Genomic DNA, 19,212 nt, shown 5'->3' on the forward strand with positions numbered 1-19,212 from the left:
CCACACCCCAGCAAGTCTTGCTCCCTCTTTTTCTCTACCCATCCCTTCTGCCCCTGCAGCTGGTTGTGGGACCCTGCCCCATCCTTCACACCTCCTCTGAAGTTTATTATACTTTTCCACTGATTTAATTTACTAACCCAGTAAAGGACTATCAAGACTCTTCTTGTGGGGTGAATAAGTTTGTGGAAGGAGCCTATAAACAACAAGGATAAGTTAATGGGAGGCTAAGGGTAGGCCAGTCTTTGCAGCAGTGATAAATTATTAGATTGGCTTACATTATCACTTTCAGTCACACCCGCATTACACAAGGTGATGCACTGAAGCCAGCACGAGGGTTTGTATACATAGAATATTGTTTGAATACACGGTTGCTCACCAAGGTAAGAAAGGAGAGTGCACCAGCATCGCTTTGCTAATACTGCTTCCGAAACCCAATTCCTGTGTGGGAATGGGTGCTGCAGTTGTACGTGCAGATGGCTATAGCTTTTTTTTATAGTTCTGCTTTCACACGCCTAACTAGTTTGCGAATTAGAAGCAAACAAAGAAGAATAATAAAAAATATGCCTATGAAATCTCTGTCATGAAGACTCTGGCCACTCTCCTTCTAACTTTCTTTTAAATAAGATTCCCAAACATTATAGCCCAATATATTATTCTCAAGAAAACCACATACTTCTGTATGCTTTTTTATTGGGCTTTTTCTAGGTACTTTCTATTACACAGGAAGGGTTTTGTTTCAAAATGCAGTGTGATTTTTATTCACCTACCTGCATAATGCTTCAATAGCATCTCTGTCCAGAAAGTCATGCTCTCGCTTGACTAGAGCGATGTCAATTGGAAAAAGGAGATCTGTAGGAAAAGAGAGAGATGGAACCAAAATGACACTTTTTCCCAGTGGTATGTTATTTCAAACAACCAGGTGCCTCCAGCTGAGCTCATCAAAATGCCAATGATTGGCACTTCTTAGGTAAACACATGCTATCACCTCAAATGCCAGAGGTGCTTCCTTTTCACGTACACATTTTTGACAAGATTTGGTAACTTGAAAGTTTATACACAGAATGGAGGAAAAATGAGCAAAGCAGCGATGAAACAGAGGGAGGGAAAGAGGCAAACACAAGCTTCAAACATAAGTGTAATCTAACTCAGGTTAGCTTTATTTAAAATAAATATGCAATCTCCATCAAAGTACTAATATCTCATATTAAAGACAAAAGATCAGTAAATGCTAAAACTCTGTAAAAGAATGAAAAAACTCAACCCTGATCTCCTTAGCTGTTAATCAAGCTATTTAAAAGTTTGACATTGTTACAACAATAATGAGATAAGGATTGAAATGAAAGCAAGCCAAGCAGCGTGGAGCCCATACTACCTCCTTTCCTTAGGAGATTATTTAGGTAAACAACTAGGAGAGTGAGGGGGATGAAACAATGTTGGCAGAGACCTGAAAATTTACTACAGCTCTGAAGCAGCAACCACATATATATTATTTACTGTCCTCCACAGATTCCTGACTGTCATATGGGTCCTGATCTGGCATTCCTTGCACAGCTAAAACTCCCACTCAAAGTCTCTGGTTGTTCAGGGTACACAGAAATACAAGGCCAGTCTATGAATATACTGTTGCAGTTGCACACAATTTTCCTGGTCCAAGTAATTATCTACAAATTTTTTAATTCCTAGAGACTGGGAAAGAAGGAGTTGGAATGATTATAAGACTGATGTTAATTTCTAGAAAGGTATTTTCTACACCAACATAAAATATCTCAAATGAATTTATATGTCCTGATTTTCACAGAATGGTTTGGGTTGGAAGAGACCTTAAAGTTCATCTAGTTAAAAGCCCCCTGCTATGGACAGGGACACCTTCCACTAGACTAGGTTGCTCGAAGACCTATCCAATCTGGCCTTGAAGACTTCCAGGGCTGGAATATCTGCAGCTTCCACAATTGCCTCAGGAATAAACAAATTATGAAATAATCTGCAAAATGCAAGGAATTCTGTCTTTTCTACAGAAAACTGCAGTCTTAGTAAAGCAACTGGCAAAGGTTCACCAATTAATCTCCATTTTAAATATGCACTGTGTGGGAGCACTCTATATAGGCAACTTCTCAGAACTGTTGTACTATACCCAATTGATTCATAAGTTTCCCCTTCACCATTTTATGTCAAAAGTGCAAGCAAAGAGGGTGAGTACATTCAACTGGTATTTTTCAGCAGTGCTGATGTAAGTTCTTGCACTGAGAAAGTCAGCATCTTAGAAAGCCCACAGGAAAACACGTGGGAGAACTTAAGTGAGAGAGGTGACTTGGAAGAATTTGATAGTCTGTACAAGTCTTAATCCATGCTGTTGCTGGTTTTGTTTTTGCTGTTGCTGCTTGCAAAGGACAATGGCATATTGTTTTCATGTAAGGACAGCTGTCTTTTCAATGGGTATGGCTGGCCTTGCTCTCACCTCTTCTCTCTCACTCCTGTGATCCTTTTGGTGTTAGACAGGACATGGTCATATGTTAGAAACTTCATATAAGTTTTGAATCTCTAGGTAGAGCAATGGTAACTGCAGGTTACCACATATTTTCTGAATGCAAGTACTTTGTTACAGGACTTGCAGCTCAGGATAATAAGAAACCCACAAGCCCCCATATTCAGCTGAGAGTTTTGTTCCCAGTTATAACAAAGAGTGGAAGTACACTTCCAGCTCTGCATCCCAAGAAAATCTTTGCATCTCCATTAGCACAAAAAAAAAAAAAAAGGAAAGAAAGAAAAAAGGAAGAAAGGAAGAAGGAAATTTAATTTCTGGAGGTGAAGAAAAGTTTTGCCAAGTACTGCTTTTGAAAGTGCTATTATCATCTCATATTGCCAATGCAGCTGCAAATCAAAGCTCAACAAGATCATTTTTCAAGAAAGTCAGCTCAGCATTTGTTGTAATTTTCAACAGTTATTCACTGTAAATAATGAACTTTCTATGCTCATTCTTACAAGCAGCAGCTGGAGTTTATTTTGTAAAAATGAAGAGGCAGTTAAGAGAGTATAATAATTTTACTATAATGCAAGTAATTTAAAATGGTGTGGGGGGCAAATTCTGAAAAATAGTATACATATATAAAAAGGATGTTACACTTTAAAACAAGCTTCCATATGTTACTCTGCATCAGAGTGTAAGAACTGTATGCCAAAACTCCAAATTCCTAGTAGGTTAGAGGCAGTGAAGACAACAGTCTTAATTGAGCAGACATGCAAAGTGAATCCATCCTACAGAAGGACAAGTGACTGCAGAAGGCAGCAGTCTCTTTGAGGAGCTGCACATCTGTGCAACAGCAGCTTGTATGTTCTTTTTCCCTTCACAGTGAGCCTGTGTCTAACACCAAAGCAAATTGTTCTGGAAAAAAAACAACACAGGACTTGGGAATCATAAGGCATACAGATGCACCTATGCATACGCAGAATCTCCTATCACTGTTCCATGAGGAGAGTTGGCCAGTGGAGCTGGACACAGCTTTTGTATTTCTCCAAGACTGGTCTTGTAGCAGTGGATGACTACATTCATTTGTGTTTTAACTAGAGGGAATGTACCACAGTGCTTACCTTTACATTTGTTCTATGAGGGCATTTGGAAGATTCAGACTGAATTTGGAACCTGGAACAAACTTAAAGCTCCAAGAGTGCTTCAGAGTCTCATTAGGTTTGGTACATCTATGCATGTGGTAGGTAGCAGAGAGCAGCCCAGTCCCTATAAGTCATCTTATGTACTGGCACTTTCTTATGTATTGGTACTTCAGTTGTGCCCCTGGACCTCATTTATTTGTGAATATTATGTCTTACTGTCCAAAAGTTGCCAGGGGATGGTCGACTTGCAAGCTCAGAAGCCTACCTTCATAAAGCTGCGCATACTGCGGGAACCCAGCAGCCCGCAGCCAGTCACAAGCTTCCTTGGCCTCGATTTCTGGAAGACAACAGAAATAAGACACCTTCTGATTAGTCATCTGCAGAGCAAAAACTTCCTCTCCACCACTTCTACTATTCCTGTTACAAAATAAGCACAAAAGTATCCAGAAACTTTGAACAGAGACACAGGTTTGCTTATCTCAGTTTGCTTTTCTTACCATCAGACATATCTTAGATTCTGGAAGGTCACTAGTTTTCAGCAGTCATTTATCAACAGCTCATCATTTTAATAGTTAGAGAGACAGGTACAAATGAAAACTGTAACAGTTATGGATCATTCCATACAGGTTTTGCTAACATTAGAGAAACCAGCACTGCAGCCAACACGAGTTGCATTTGTTCAGCAAATCTTGTGATCCTCTTGGCACAAGTACTTTGTCTTGATAGAAATTCCTAGTAGAGTTTGCAATTCTGTGCACTTTAACACCTTGTAGATGGTACTGACAGACTCAAGCCCAAGAACAACTGACACACTGTACTGCAGATCACTCAAGCACATATTTACTAACCAACAAGAACTTAGTTTCACTGGAGGTCTTCAAGGCATTTATGAATTACTTGGTATATTACAGGAAACTTTCCCTCATACTGCCCAAAACAGCATGCCACAGAATGAAATTATTCACATACATATACATGACACTGAAAGAAAGGAAACATTCTGACCATGGGTTATATTAGTCTTTGAATAAATTACACACAAATTCATTTGTTACCTACTACAAGTAGCAATAAAGAATATGTTATCCTATTAGCTCAAACTAGGAAAATATAAAAGGTATTTAGGGTATTCTCCAAGTGCTGAAGAAATGGATTGGACTAATTTTGTTCTAAAAATTCAAGGAAGTTCTACTGGGAATGTAGCTCCCTGCTTAGAACTGATCAAACAGACAATGACCAATCAGAAGCTATTAAAGTTTGTCTGGCTTTGATTATATTCACTGTTCTTGATGGACCAGAAAAGAAAAGCTTCATTATGTACAACTCAGTACACAATTTTGCCACCTACTTGGAGAAGATATATAGCTACCTGCTGGAGAAACCATGTGCAAAGAGTTTGCTTAGAATTGCTCAGAATACAGGTTACTACATACAGGGCACTGAAGAGCCAAACATAAATTAAGTAAAATATCTCGAGATTTTGTCACGCTATAAAATATTCCCAGTGAGATACAGGTACACAAAATTGGAAGAAATGGCAGACAACTTTTAGCATCTCAAAAATGATGGCACTCCCCTTCTAATTTTACAAATTGCTACAATAGTGTTAAAATATTTGTGCTTTGCCAGACTACTTTGCTAAAACACATATCCAAACCAAGGGGTTAAAGTGAGCCAAAACACAACATTCCAGGTAAATAAACATCTAAAAATCCACTCTTGTTGAAGTCAGGACAAGCAGACATTTATGCAACTTCTATTTGCTTCACCTTTGAGTTATGGGACCACATGAGAACAAGCACGTACAGACATATTGACTTAGCTACTGATTAAGGAAAGGCATTCTTCAATTCCAGTTGCAAGCAATTGTAAAGTTTTGCTTAAAGTAGTATTTTAATTTCATTACCCTAAGAGAACACATTGGAAGTTTAATAAAGAAGATAAAAAAAAAAATCTAAAATATCTTTAAAACTTGTACTACTAAAGCAAGAACAAACAACATGATAATAATATCTCAGAAGTAACTAAAGTAGCAAAGCAAAAATCTGCAATAAATTTTTAAGAGTGCAATAAATTTTCAAGATAAAATGCAATATCTTATAGGTCACATCCTGCAGGACTGAATGAGAATTTTACTCAATTTAAAACTAGAAAGAAAAATTATCCCAAATAACTAGAATTTACCTAAAAGTGGAAGTAGGTGCTTGTAGTGCAATTGAAAAAAGCATTGATTCCTTACTACTACAGGGGCTCTCCAATGTGTTTAAATATTTGTTCACAGGTCTTTTACTGAGCACCCCAGGTGTATCACCTATAAAATATTTCTAGAGCTAGAAAATTATGAATATGTATATATCAGACTTTTTTTAACATTCTCTTTAGAAGCTTTGTGTATCTTTTCTGTAAATACATACATAAGTTATGTGGAAGTTACATTTTATGGGCACCCAGGTGTCAGGTGCCTTTGGGATTTTCGGAGCATATTTGCCTTCAAAATACCTTTGAGAATCCCCCAAGAAGTCTACCTAGGCAATGAAACACCAGGGTTTTTCCTATTTGGCCACAAGAATTCCAGAGAATAATAAAACACAGTGGACCTGTTCATTGATTAGGCTAGGTAAACGCTTAGGGCTGGGTACAAGGCAGCACCAAGGGTTTAAAAGCCATATTTGCCCCATTTTCATAGCCAGGGCTCTAGCACCTGGGTCCTGTTGTAAGTCCTTGGAAGGATGAGGGGTTTGGAGTATTGTCTTGAACAAGGAGCCAAGGAGTCCCCTGAAGTCAGGGCTCTCTCTGTGTCATCTCCATCCACACAAAGTATGTGTAAGAGAGAGACATGACAGGGGTGACAGAGTGGAGGTGGGATGTAAAAGAGTAGCTCCTTTGTTCAACTCCAGTTGGCTAAACTCAGTTGGCTCCTAGACTGTACCTGTGTGGTGTGACCAGACATACGGAAAGGTAATTCTTCAACCCAGCTTCCCCATTTCAACCTAGCTGGCTAGTGATGAGCCAGAGTATGAACAAAACTGTGTATGTATGTGAAATTCAGGCAGATCAAAATATAGCCAGAGTGAGAATCAAGGCCAGGGTGTGCTGAATAGGCTGTACTGAAAGCCATGTACACTGACCAAGCTTCCTCACGTAAGGGATACAAATTTAAACAGCTGAGAGCTTGTATAGGTAAAAAGTTAATTACTGCAACTTAACTGGAACCTGCCTCTGAGAATAAAATACATCGGTTAAATCTGAGGTTCTGGTCAAATCATTTAAACTACCTTACAGGAAGAAGCTCATTCCTACAATTTCCAAACACCAGTTTCCAGCTCAGGAGCATTAGCCCTGAGACTCCTGGTTTGCAAGTTGCCACAGTTTCGTAACCAAGTGGACATGAGAATATGTGCAAGTCTTTGTCATCCTAACCAATGGCAATCAAGATAATAAGGGACAAAAGAGAGAAGAATAGACCTTCCAAAATCAGATTTTTTCAGCTATTTCTAAAAGGTTTTAGAAGGGTCAGAGCATCAAGAAACCTTTGTTCAGTCTCCCAGGGGACCTAGGTTACAGATCATTATCTGAGCTATGAAGTCACTGTCAAGCACAGGATCTGCTTGGTTGGGGCCAGCTGATAGCCAGGAGGAGGAGAGGGAGCTTACAGAAGAACTCTACACTGCTTTCCAATCCATTTTCATGAAGCCCTATGTCAGATCCAATAATCTGCCACAATATGCAAAGCAATTTCCAATGAAGGCCTGGCAGCTGAACTGATACAAGTTGCTGCAGGCAAAGGACTAGTCTCACTCCCTCCTTCCCACTCCATTCCTGCAGTGCCACTTCCTTTCTAAATCAAACATCCTTGCCAGTTAAAACCTTTACAATAAACTACAATTCGGTATACATTCCAAGCAAGAAATGTATGTGCAGCTTTTCAGATGTGCATCCTGTGCCCTCCCCCAGCAGCAGGAGGTTCTGGTACAAAGAACCACTGGCAAGAAAGAAATTGTGCTATTATTTTTAAATGTCCTGATACATAAAAAAATCTCTTAGAAAGTAAAACAAAACAAACAAAAAAACCCCCCACCTAAACCCCTCAAAACCCAAAAAGGAGTACAATGAAGTCTTTATTCTTGGTGTCATTTAAGCAAACAGCAGGCAAATGTGTTAAAGAGGAAACAGGAAATTTTTATTGGAAACAGCTTTATTTGTTAGTCCATTTCACAAAGCAAGCCTCCATGCTCAAATCAAGGGTAGGAGTTCCTTTTGTATATGGTTGGGAACCAATAGCGCTTATTTACCCACTTCCAGGGGGATCGGGAGGACTCAGTTCTCCCCAGACTGGGAAGTGAAAATGGAAGTCTAACTTGCTTTTTGTTAAACTTTGGTTAATCTTGGTTTCTGGCCCTGTAAGTTTAAACCTTCAGAGCAAAAATATCTCAATTCACACCTTGTTTTACACTGCAGTTGCAGAAGGGATAGCTCTAAGATGTCTATAGTCTTTTGTTTGATGACATCTTTCCTCCCATAGAAAATAAAAACCACACGGTGTGATGCTGCAATAATTTTCTTTCACAAAAAAAGTCATCATAGCAGTGCAGTTAGGAACAGCAACATCATTTACTTTCATTCTTCCTTTCTTTTTGCTTCCATGAAATAACATGCAATTTAAGCACTAGCTCTATCAGGGGCTTCAGGACAAGGTGAAAAACAGATGTATCTTTGTACAGTCATGCACTGACTCAATTTTCACCTAAGTGCTAAACATCTTACGAACAGTTCCAAGCAGATGGTTTCCTCTTGCCTCAACTCAGACACCTTTACAACCATATTAGCACCTCCACACATCAGTTCTACTCATCTCACCTTTTGGCTCTGTTAAGAAAGCAGATTGCAAAAATCTGTAGTGACACTGGTCAAACCTACGCTGTTAAAATAAAATTTCAGAAAAAAATGGGCTTGACTTCTGAAGTTTCACTGCAACGTCATACATAACAACTGGTTTGTTTGAGCTTCTTAATTTCATCTTGGACTTGATTTTAAACCAAGTTATTCTAGCTGAAATTCATTATTTGACTTTTCTTTCAGAATAGAGAAAAAAATTGTAAAAATTGAACACAAAATCATCTTCCTGAATTAGCTTGAGGGACAGTCTCTCCCATGCAGTGCAGAGAATATGATTTCAGACCATGAATGCTGGAGATGAATACAATTGCTCTTTATTTTAGTGCCTAAAACTCCATAAACTATCTGCACGTTTTCTAAGGAACAGAGGAGCACATGGAGCACACAGAGCAAAAAAGTTTCTTCCCCATCCAGGACTGATGCTCCAGTTTAATGGTTGCAAAAGGGCTTGCATGCTCAGAAGCTCATCCTCTTTTTCTGTCTGTATCAGAAATTACCTCTCCCTACATATCAAGTCCCTCTGAAATTTCTGGTGCTTTGAAAAATTTGTATTCCACTCCAAAACACTGTCTTGAGCTACTGGGGAACTTGAGATCATTCAGGATCATATTTTTTAAGACCAGCTGTGGTATATATGAGAAATACTCTTCTCTGGATAGAATTCCCCTGTTCAAGTACAAGCAATCGTTCTTCCTAGTGTCGAATTACATTCCTGTCATGTGAATTGCAGTCCCAACACCAGACCTGATCACACTATACAACCACTCAGCCTATAGATACATGAACATGGATGTGAAATCTGAGACAAACTGGGGAAATAACTGCACTGTGGCAGCTGTCTACAAATGAGCAGGCCAGGCACTGAAAATGATAAATCAGTTTTGTGTAATGCCATATGCCTACAGCCCTTTAAAGCTGGAACAGTACGACTTCCTAAGAGTTAGCCTGCTAAGTGTCCATGGCCTCAGATGGTTTTCACTTTGAAGATATGCAACTGTTGCTTGAAAATAATTAAATTCCTTTTCATAAGTCTGTTTTTTCTCAAACTTACATCATTAAATATTCCTTAGGCAGTGTCATTAACTTTGTGCTCCGCACCTTTCAAGAAAGCAGCACATAACAAGGACTAAAGAAAGCAAAAATGTAGTTAGGGAAGAACTGCACTTTATAAGGATAATGCTCTCAAACACTGAAACTTGGGAAGCTTGTCAATAAATGTTCAACTACTAAAAGCTAGAGCATTCTGACAATCCCATAAAAAGCTCTCGCCAAATTTCTAACTCATTTAGAATTTCTCCTAATTGTAAGAGAACAACCTAATCTTATACAACTGTTCTAAAATAATAGTCTGACACATTCAGCCCATGAATGATGCATTTCTAGAAGAACTAGTGAGATCAAGAGAATATGAAGTACAGCTTTTGAGCCGATTACAAGCTTGCAGGTTTTGAAATGAAAGCTAATAACCTTCCCAAGTCACTTTTCTCCTTTCACCTTCAAAGTGCAACTTACATTCTGCAACAGCAGCTGCCTTTTTTGATGTGCTCCTGTATTTCACTGTGCTTCAATTTACCTGGTACAGTCAAACAATACATGCTAGGATCTCCACTTATCACTGCCTGTCTCAACAATCAATTCAAGTCAATATGGATGCAAGTGCAATTTTAAGGAAATCTTTCTTACTAAGAATTTTTGTGGGGGTGGGAGGAGGGGAACCCACAAGCTCTTGAAGGAAACCATACATAATACCAAATACATATACTGCTTTCTAGTAATAAAAACCCTATAAATAGGTGGTGGTGATGAATGTTACTCAGATATTTCTCAACTATATGATGAAAAAAATACTCTCCTAGTGTTCCCGCTGGCTTTGGGTTGAACATGGGACTTGCTTTACAAGTTACTGAGCCTTGCAGCAAGACAGTAACTATGCTGCTGATGTTATGTATAAACCACAGGACACTGGGAGAAGAAATAGAGTATGTTTGGAATTTGTGTGGGAAGAGATGAAGAAGAAGTAAGGAAACACATGTTTAAGGTCATATATTGATGTATTCTCTAAAAAAAAAAGCAGGAAGCTTGAACCCCTTTGTTGATGTTGTTGTTGTTGTCAGCGGAGCTTTTGGAGAGAGCAAATCGCTTACTTCCACTGATGGGGATTTAAGTTTGTTTATTCCCTTACTGATGAAAGCTAAATAAAATAAAACATTTTAAAAAAAAGTGATCAGTTTCCAAAATATCTGCATAGCTCTATGTTGTCTGTATGTAATTTCCCTCCCTACCAACTATACCAGATTACAGAATATAGTAGTTTTAATTGCTCACCAATGCTCTTGGCTAACACATGAAACACAATACTGCTTTTGTGGGTGAAAATCTAATTATTAAACTTGAACCTCCTGTTCATAGTCTCCAGCATATCAAAATCACTACAAAGTTTTTCAGCTTAAAACTTAAAAAAAGAAACAGCATTTATTCAAAATATTTAAAATGTTTAGGGATTGAGCCAACACTCCTTGAAATCAATGGGAGCCTTCGTATATTTCAGAGGACGTAAGTAGGACTTTCCCAACATGAATCCATGGGTCTCTGAAAACCACCAACACTCTTTTCAGGATAGGGTCAGTTTCACAGTTCTCATTATTTTTAGCATGAGGAGAAGTCCAGGTTTTCATCAGAGCACATGGAAGGACAGAGCTCTTGGCAGGAGGGCAGAGGGCACAACCACCACCCCCAGAGCATACCCTGGCTGGCAAGAGGTCCTCTCCTCCCCTCTGTCAAGAGGACCCGGAGCAACTGATGTGCTCTGAAAAGCCAAACCACACCATTTCAGGATCTAACACAGGGTTACTGGAATAAAGGATATTCCCCATCTCTCTATCAAGCATCTTCTAGGACATAAAAAAATCATCACAACTTCTGGTTTATACTATAAACCAAGTTTATTATTTACTTCCAAGTTTTGTTTTTTTTCAAATTTTGAGCATATACAGGAGAATTAAGAAAGTAATTTAAAAAATAGTGTGATCTAAAGTTAAAAACTAACTTTGTTTAATCAGAAAACTAAAGCTTCATGCAGTTGTTTTCTTGACAAATAACTCTTTTTAGAGATTAAAGGTAGTCTTCTCCCATTTGTTTTTAAGAAGGTTCACAGATGAAGAGGAACAAGATGTCAAGTGACTTAAGAAACCCTTAAGAAATAATTGGGCATGTGGGTTATTTATCTGGCCTGATTAACACAGGGTGGTCTTGGAGGAGGATTATTTGGGGTAGAGAAAGCAGTTAGCCAAATCCTCTGATGGAGGTCATGTTGACAGATTCCAGAGTGAGAAACGAATCCTCCTACAAAGACTGCAAAACAGAAGATGACTTTAACTTTTTCTTCTCTCAGAAATAACTTGGTTAGTATGACCTTTGAGAACATACTGAAGGGCAAACATTAACCATTGCTACTCCTAAGCCCAGCATTAATATCCTCCCATTGCACCCTGTCTTCAAGTTAGTAAACTTGCACACTGTATGTACGCAAAGCTCAACACAAAGGCTCATAGAGCTCTGAGGGGAGGCAAAAGTGAGTAGGCCTAGCATGACAGACACTTCATAAAAAAAAAGCACGAAATGTGGGTTACCTGTTCAGATCTAGGAAATAACAGTGGTATAAGAACTGATCTGAACTGTCTCAATGGTTCTTACAAAAGAAAACAGATTTTCTACAGACAGTAGAAGCTTCTTCAAGCTTGTGAAGCCTCAACCTCAAAACCATCCACACATGCACGTAGGAACAACTGTATGGAAGAATGCCTACCTTTATCTTATAACCATTTATAGCCAACCTCACCGATGACCCAGTCCCAAACTGCATCCTGTGTGGATGATGCAACTCTAGACACAAAATACCAGTGGCAGTGAAACAACCCAGCATACAGCTGCTTGCATCCCAGACTAATGCCTCCTTCCCTAATGTGGAATTAAAGACATAAACATGGATTTTCCCAAAGCACATATTACTATGAACTTCCTGTTTCCAGATATTACAGGCAGTTACAGTATTCTGTCTGTGATATTCCATACTTGAAAATGCTTTTTTCAGTACTTGATCTAATGGTCACACCTTGTATGTATGGAAGAAGGGAAGTTAAAACACATAATGAAGCTTTACACAGGAAAGTTTCTTGTATCTTATATGCACAGGAAATCTGTTCTCAGAGACACCCACAGAGAACAGAAGGAAGGGTGGCCAGCAGAACATCCACTTCTGTGGGTCCACAGGGTCACAGAGAGAACATCCCTAAAATGCAAAAATGCAGGGGATGTGTGTGTGTGTGTGTTTTTCTTAATCCTGAATCTTCAGTAAATTACAAGAACAGGTCTGAGAAGGTCAAACTGTCCACCACTGGCTTCAGCAAATGTCGTTCATGCACCTTCTCAGAAATTATTCTTAGCACAGACTACACCATTTGAATGGAGAGATTTAGACAAATGTAAAACAGATATATTTAAACCTAAATCTAAGGAATTCTGCACCATTTTGAACTTTTTAAAAACTCCCAGAAATAAGTGAGCCATCATATTGTGTCTTCATTAGAAGAGAGACCAGATAACATCTTTTCCTGATCCTGTCTCATCTAGCACAGTCCTTCCCAAGGGAATGAAATACAAGACAATATTCGAAAGAATATTCGTCCTAACAAATAAAAATGCTTATCATACTCTTCTAAAGACACCAGAGTACTTCAGAATGGTATGAGTATTACCTGTAACTTTCAGATAAGGAAACTCAGTGAATTAAAGCTAGCTGGTTAAGTCATTCTTGACTCTATTTTGCTTTTGCCAGTTATGTCAACACTACACTGTACTAGCAGACCTACTGATTTCAAAGGTATGCTATGTGGGATAGGGTAGCACTGTCAGCAAGGATGGCAGAATAAGTGTCCAGTGAAAAGAAGCAGAAAATTCCAATCACAGGCCAGTCCTGTACCCCTTTTGTGAGACTTGCTCATCACTGCTGGAAGACAGAATTTGTTTTTTCCTTAAAACAGGAGAAGAGGTGAAAATAGAAGAGAAAATAAAAAAGGGGGGAAAAAAAAGAAAAAAACTTGGCAAAACATTTGGAAATCAAATACTCTCAAGATAAATCTGATACCCTGCACCAGATAGAATTACTGATCACTTAAATACAAGCAAGAAATGTAACTGGAATTGCTGAAATTATGAAAATTACTGGATATCTACACTTATTACATCACTAGAGAGGATATAGTTTTTTGTAATTAATTCACCTTGAAACACCAAGGTTCAGACTGTAAGCAGAACAACGTGATTCCCAAAGAATATATATAAATTATACAGGGGCATCATCTCTTTACTTAGTGGAGATCAAACCAGCAAATTTTCTGTGAACTGCAGATCATTTGATTGCTGTATTTCTATAACATGCACAAGAAGGAAGGGGAAACATCTGAAGTTATTTTTATTTCCCCAAGTCTTCTGGTTATACTGTATGAATGCTAGGGTGGGTCTGGCATTGTCTGAAATGTGTCAGGGTCCTTTTGCATAGCCTCATTTCCTTCTTCCTGTTGCTAGGAAGGATAGTTAAGCATGAAAAGCGCTTGTTTACAGTACAGGACCATCCTGTTAAGCACATGAGTTCTCTTCCTCTGTCTCCTTTTAAGCAGTCAAGGGTGCAGTTGTATTTATCCTGAAGCCAACAGCACAACTCCAATCAGAGGGGAATTGGAAGAGAAGTCTGAATCTCTCAAGAAGGCCAAACATGACATACTGTGGTATTTTGTCTAGAAAAAACTTTATAGTGCAAACTGCATCTCTAAATATTTGAAGAACTCATAAATTCACATGCCTCAAACAAACCACTGCCTAGAATGCAATGAATCAGAATAACCAGAAAAGTAAAACCAATCCACCTCTCATCTGCTTCTTCTAGGAATCCTAATATAAACATTCAAGTTTAGTGTATGAGTACAACTACAGTACCTTTATCCTACCCCCACCAGAGGCAAAATACATAGGGCACTTGTGAGTTTCCATGACTAGCATCCGTCTTGCTCTCTGGCCCAGCAAGAGCAGCTGCAGAACTAGCTAGGAAGACCCTGACTCAAGACTTAAAAATCGTAGAATGAATCTACACAACTGAAAATTAAAACCCAAATAAAAACATGACATGATACATTCTTGCTTTTAACTACCACTTAGAAATGAAATTTAATGAAACTGAATGAAATTTAAGCTCCGTGGTGTTTAAAACAATGTATCTACACTTCCTTTTGATTAAAAAAACAATTAACAATCAAAGTTATTTTAAAAGCAGATAAAGAGATCAGGAAGTCCTAGAGGTCCCAAAATGCAGCTCCAAATGCTTTGATTTCTATGAATTTGTAAATATCCATTTGGGAAAATTCTTTTCATTTACATCTTCTCTTGCATATACTCTATTATAAAATCAAAGAATGTCAGACCTAATTAGGATACCACAAGCAAACTGAAGTACTAACTCAAAAACATTTACTTGAGAGACATTCATCCCACTTCCTGGTCATCTCAGCCTTTTTTTTTTTTTTTTTTTTTTTTTGCTTCTACTGGAGATGCAAAGCAAGATGCCCAGTGGACAGCAGTAAGGATACCTTGGAAGACAAGATAGCAGCCTACAGCTCAGGAATCAACAGACACGCCTAATACCAACTCCATGTGCTGTCAGCCAGCAATGGCCTGGTTGCCAGATGGATGCTGAATCAGTCTGGCACTGAGCTGTTGACAGATTTGTACTCAGAGGCTCATATGAAATCTGCCTGTCTATTATCTTCCTTAAGTTCACTACAAACAGCCTTAAAACTTAACCTGACTCATAGAATTGTTACTGATTTGCTGCTGGGAATTTCTTGATTAGGGCAGGGCAATTCAAATAGATCACACTTACTCTTGTAAAAAAAAATAAAAGCATCTATAATTGATGGCTAAGATAAAATTGCATTCCCCCGTCTTTCAAATTAGATGTGTTAAGTACTCTGACAGATCAGCCATTTAACTTCTGACCTAGTTAAACACATTGTTTAAAAGCAGTAATTTCTTCAAATTTTCCCAAAGAGAATACGAGGGGAAAAAAAAAAAAAACCAAAAAAAAATTGTTGCACCAAGTACCCTCAACTGACAACAGACCTCATTAGGCTAATGCCAACACACATTGCTGAACAACTTCGCAGTTATGGTGGAAGTAAGTCATTGGTGGTTGTTTGCAATAAAGGGGAGGGTGACACGGAATGTAAAACTGCCCGACTTGAAAACGGCATCGGCTTTCTGTTTCCCTCGAGAATGGGCTTGTGGGGGCGGAGGAGGTGCTGCTCCTTCACCGGGATCAAAGCCTCCGGGGGTGACATCAGGGCTGGCCACCGCTGCACGGGGGAGCCAACCGGGCTCCTGGAGGACATCGGGCTAATTACGAAGAACTTCAAAAGGATGGTTCTCGTTTCGCAAGAGCTCCCAATTAGGGAAAAGGGGGAAAAAAAAAAAAGGAGAGAGAAAAAAAATTATGGGGAAAAAAAAAAGGGGGAACGGAAAAAAACCCCAAAAACAAACACCAAAAAAGAAAGAGATGCGCCACGGTGACCTTCAGAGAGCAGCGCACCTGAGCACCGCTCCGCGCCCGCGGCAGCCCCGCGCCCCAGCCCCTGCGGTGTTAACCCTTTCGGCCCCGCTTCCGAGCAGAGCCGCAGCGGGCCGCCGCTTCCCCGACACAGCAGTGATCCCGTGCTCCCGCAGCGCTCCCGTCTCACCTGGGGCTGCTTCCGCCCCGACGCCGCTTCTCTCCCCGCACACACGGACAGGCCGGCGGGGCGCACACTCGCGGCTGCGGACGCTCCGCACCGCGGGGCGGGACGGGACGGGGCAGCCGCACCCCTGCCAGCGCTGACTTCCCGGGTGCTGCGGGATAACATAAGAGGGACCCCCGTCCTTACACCCTCATCGCGCTGCCCCTGAAGCACGTCTCGGCAACGCTGCCCGCGATGCGCCCCGAGCCCGCGTTGGGCAGCCGGCGCCCCCCCAGAATGTGCAGGGCGGGGGATCCCCGAGCTTACGTGTGAGGATCATGGTCTTCGCCGGCCGCGGCGGGTCCGCGGGGCTGCCTGCGGGACTAGCTCGCTGGCTCCCTGCCTCCCCGCCTGCCCGTCCGGCGGCGGCGTCTCCCGACTGCACCTCCGCGGAGCCGCGGAGCGCAGCGGCCGCCCGGCCCCTTCTGGCGCCCCCGCCCCCGGGGCCGCCCCGCCCCCGGCCCGCTCCGTGTCCACGCCGCGCTGGGGGAGACCCGTGCGCGCAGGGACGTGGCCCCAGCGAGCTCCTGTCTGGGGGCGACCCGTAAATACAAGAAAAAGTGACACTCGGGCGCGCCCCGTTCCCCCGTTGCGCGTCTGGGGAGCTCAGGGAAACTTCACAAACCAAAGGTAATGCCGTCAAAGACGACTTAAGGGCTTCTCTGCCTTTTGCTCCTTTTTACTGCCTATCGGCTGTTCCGGTGGCCATTTAGCCAACAGTGATGTTTATAGAAAGCAGTCAGCAAAATTCTCAATACTTTTTCCAGGAAACGTAGAGAAGAGTGCCAGTGTGGCTCCTTGGTGTTAAAAATTGGAGAGGTTTGGGATGACCTGGGCAGCACAAGACTCGGGGATGCTGAGCCTTCAGCCAGAAGCAAGCCCTGCGGAGTGGCTAGAGGATGCCGGTGCTTCCCTCTCCGGGCAGCCTGTCGAAGAGTGCTGTGAAATGGTAGAAATTCTTGGACACCATCAAAGTCTCAGTCTGGACTTCGACAGAAAACAACAAGGGTTTTCGCTATGGGGACCACAGCACAGCTGCAGGCAGGTCTTGCAGATAGTGAAGGAAAGTCTGGCTTCATAGCTGTATGCCTGGGAGTTGCTCCCTACACCACTTACTCCCCTGTACATTTTTCAAAGATTGTTTTAATGCTTATTGCTTGGTTGACATTCACGTTCAGGACTTTTAAGTTGCCCAAAACAGGTACTTTTGAGCAGCTGCCAAACTATCAACGTGGAAAAGAATATTGTGAAAATTTGAAAATATCTGGGTCCTGTCAAAGATTATGATTGGTTCATTTTCTTCCAAGCCAACACTGTATTTTATACTCACTGGTGTTATTCTAAGGTTCAGTTGTCATTTGTGCACTGTGAATACAGATATAGAGTATATATAATGTGATGTCTGAGCAGGCAATTTCCTGAAGAATAAACATTTCCCCATTCTATAGGCTGCAAACTGTGGCCAGTTGGCCATTACAGTGTTGTTTCTGGAAACCCCTACAGAGCTCTAGGTCATTAATTTACTTTAATAGCCCAGAAGAGGATGGAACTGCACTGTATCTTCAAGTTTGACTTTACATATGTTACCCACTTAATTACCTCTCCATATCTAACCTGGCTCATGCTCTTTTTGGCATAGCCACATTTACCTGCATTTTTTAATGTTTCTTGTAAGGTACAAGGATATATGTTTACAAGATAGGTCAGGCCCACAAAATGTTAATTCTTAACTGTAACATGGGAAGACAGACATATGCTACGCCCCAGCTGTTGAACAGCCAAAGTAATCCCAGTCTAATTGGCTTTCTATCTGTATTGCTTTTAGTTTCATGCAGTTAGTAGACTAGTTAGTGACAGAGTAGACATGATCAGATAAAATATGCTGGTTGCACATTGTGTGTGATTTCCAGAGTCTGAATTCCAGAAAAGAAAAAAAAAAAAAAAAGTTGTTTCTCCAATAAGCATCCTCAAAAGGAAGGAAAAAAAAAAATTACCCAGAACATGTAGCAAAACACACTGGCACAAAGGCATTTCCATCACATTGATAATGCTGGAACCAGAAGACCACCAAGTGTCAAGTTAATACCCTCAGTAAAAATCAGGGTTTGTTCTTGTAAACACAGACTGCCTAGGCTGCTTCCTGGTCCAAGCCTGCATCTCTGTATAGGAAATTTTTGTATAGGACCCGCAGGAAGCTTTTGAAGGAGGAGAGAATGGACTCTTACTTTGCAGAAAATATGGGAAGGGTTTGGAGGGCTTGGCATTGTGAAAGGGAACTGAAAAAAAATCTAAAAATGAGAGGAGACGTGCACAACAGTGAAGTAAAATCCAAATTGAGAGAGTCGTATGATAGTTGCAAACCAAGAATTTGAAGTCAGTTTTACTTGAGGATTCTGAGAGGGGTGAGTGAAGAGATCAAGGAATACCTGACAAATGTGTCTCAGACACGGAAGATGGGAAGCTCTTGATAATTAAATCAAGGGTTATCATTCTCCCCTCTTTGACTTTGTAAAACAGCAAATGAATGATGATGCTGATAATGAAACACTATGTGGTTCAGTTCAGCTCTCCCATTCTGCTTGCAAAGCTAATTAGCTTCTACAGTAAAGGAGGAATCTCCAACCTGTTTCAGTCTTTGTGGAGTCCCCCAGCTATGTCAGAAACAGTGACTTTTGTGATGGAGCAGTCTGTCTGTTGGGATCACTGGTAAATAGACGCTGCAACATTATCACTGACCTGGATTAGATTCTTGCTGGTAATCTAAAAGAGAAAGGCTTTGATTCTAGTTTGTTATCAACCCTCAAAGACACACAGTCTCTCTGGCTTGCATTTTAACTTGGAATTCTATAGGACTGCTTAAGCAGGCGTATTTTTGGAGCTGAAGCAAGGC

At 40.6% G+C, this 19,212-nt stretch overlaps 1 protein-coding gene across 5 annotated transcripts in view; it reads right to left on the minus strand.

Moving 5' to 3' along the window:
- Positions 1–19,212, minus strand: part of DLC1 (DLC1 Rho GTPase activating protein) — a 261,325-nt gene that overhangs the window by 22,266 nt on the left and 219,847 nt on the right. For 4 of the 5 annotated variants that reach the window (XM_027635751.1, XM_027635750.1, XM_027635749.1 and 1 more), the window contains 2 exons: positions 3,872–3,943; positions 768–849 (listed from right to left, as the gene is read on the minus strand). In XM_027635751.1, the coding sequence (XP_027491552.1) occupies positions 768–849; positions 3,872–3,943 (154 nt within the window). Of the gene's footprint in view, positions 1–767; positions 850–3,871; positions 3,944–16,589; positions 16,697–19,212 lie in introns of those variants that run through there. The other variant, XM_027635753.1, reaches the window with a different exon arrangement.

This window comes from Corapipo altera, unplaced genomic scaffold, assembly GCF_003945725.1.
Source record: "Corapipo altera isolate COAL_440 unplaced genomic scaffold, ASM394572v1 22b, whole genome shotgun sequence".
In the NCBI taxonomy this organism is placed as follows: domain Eukaryota; kingdom Metazoa; phylum Chordata; class Aves; order Passeriformes; family Pipridae; genus Corapipo; species Corapipo altera.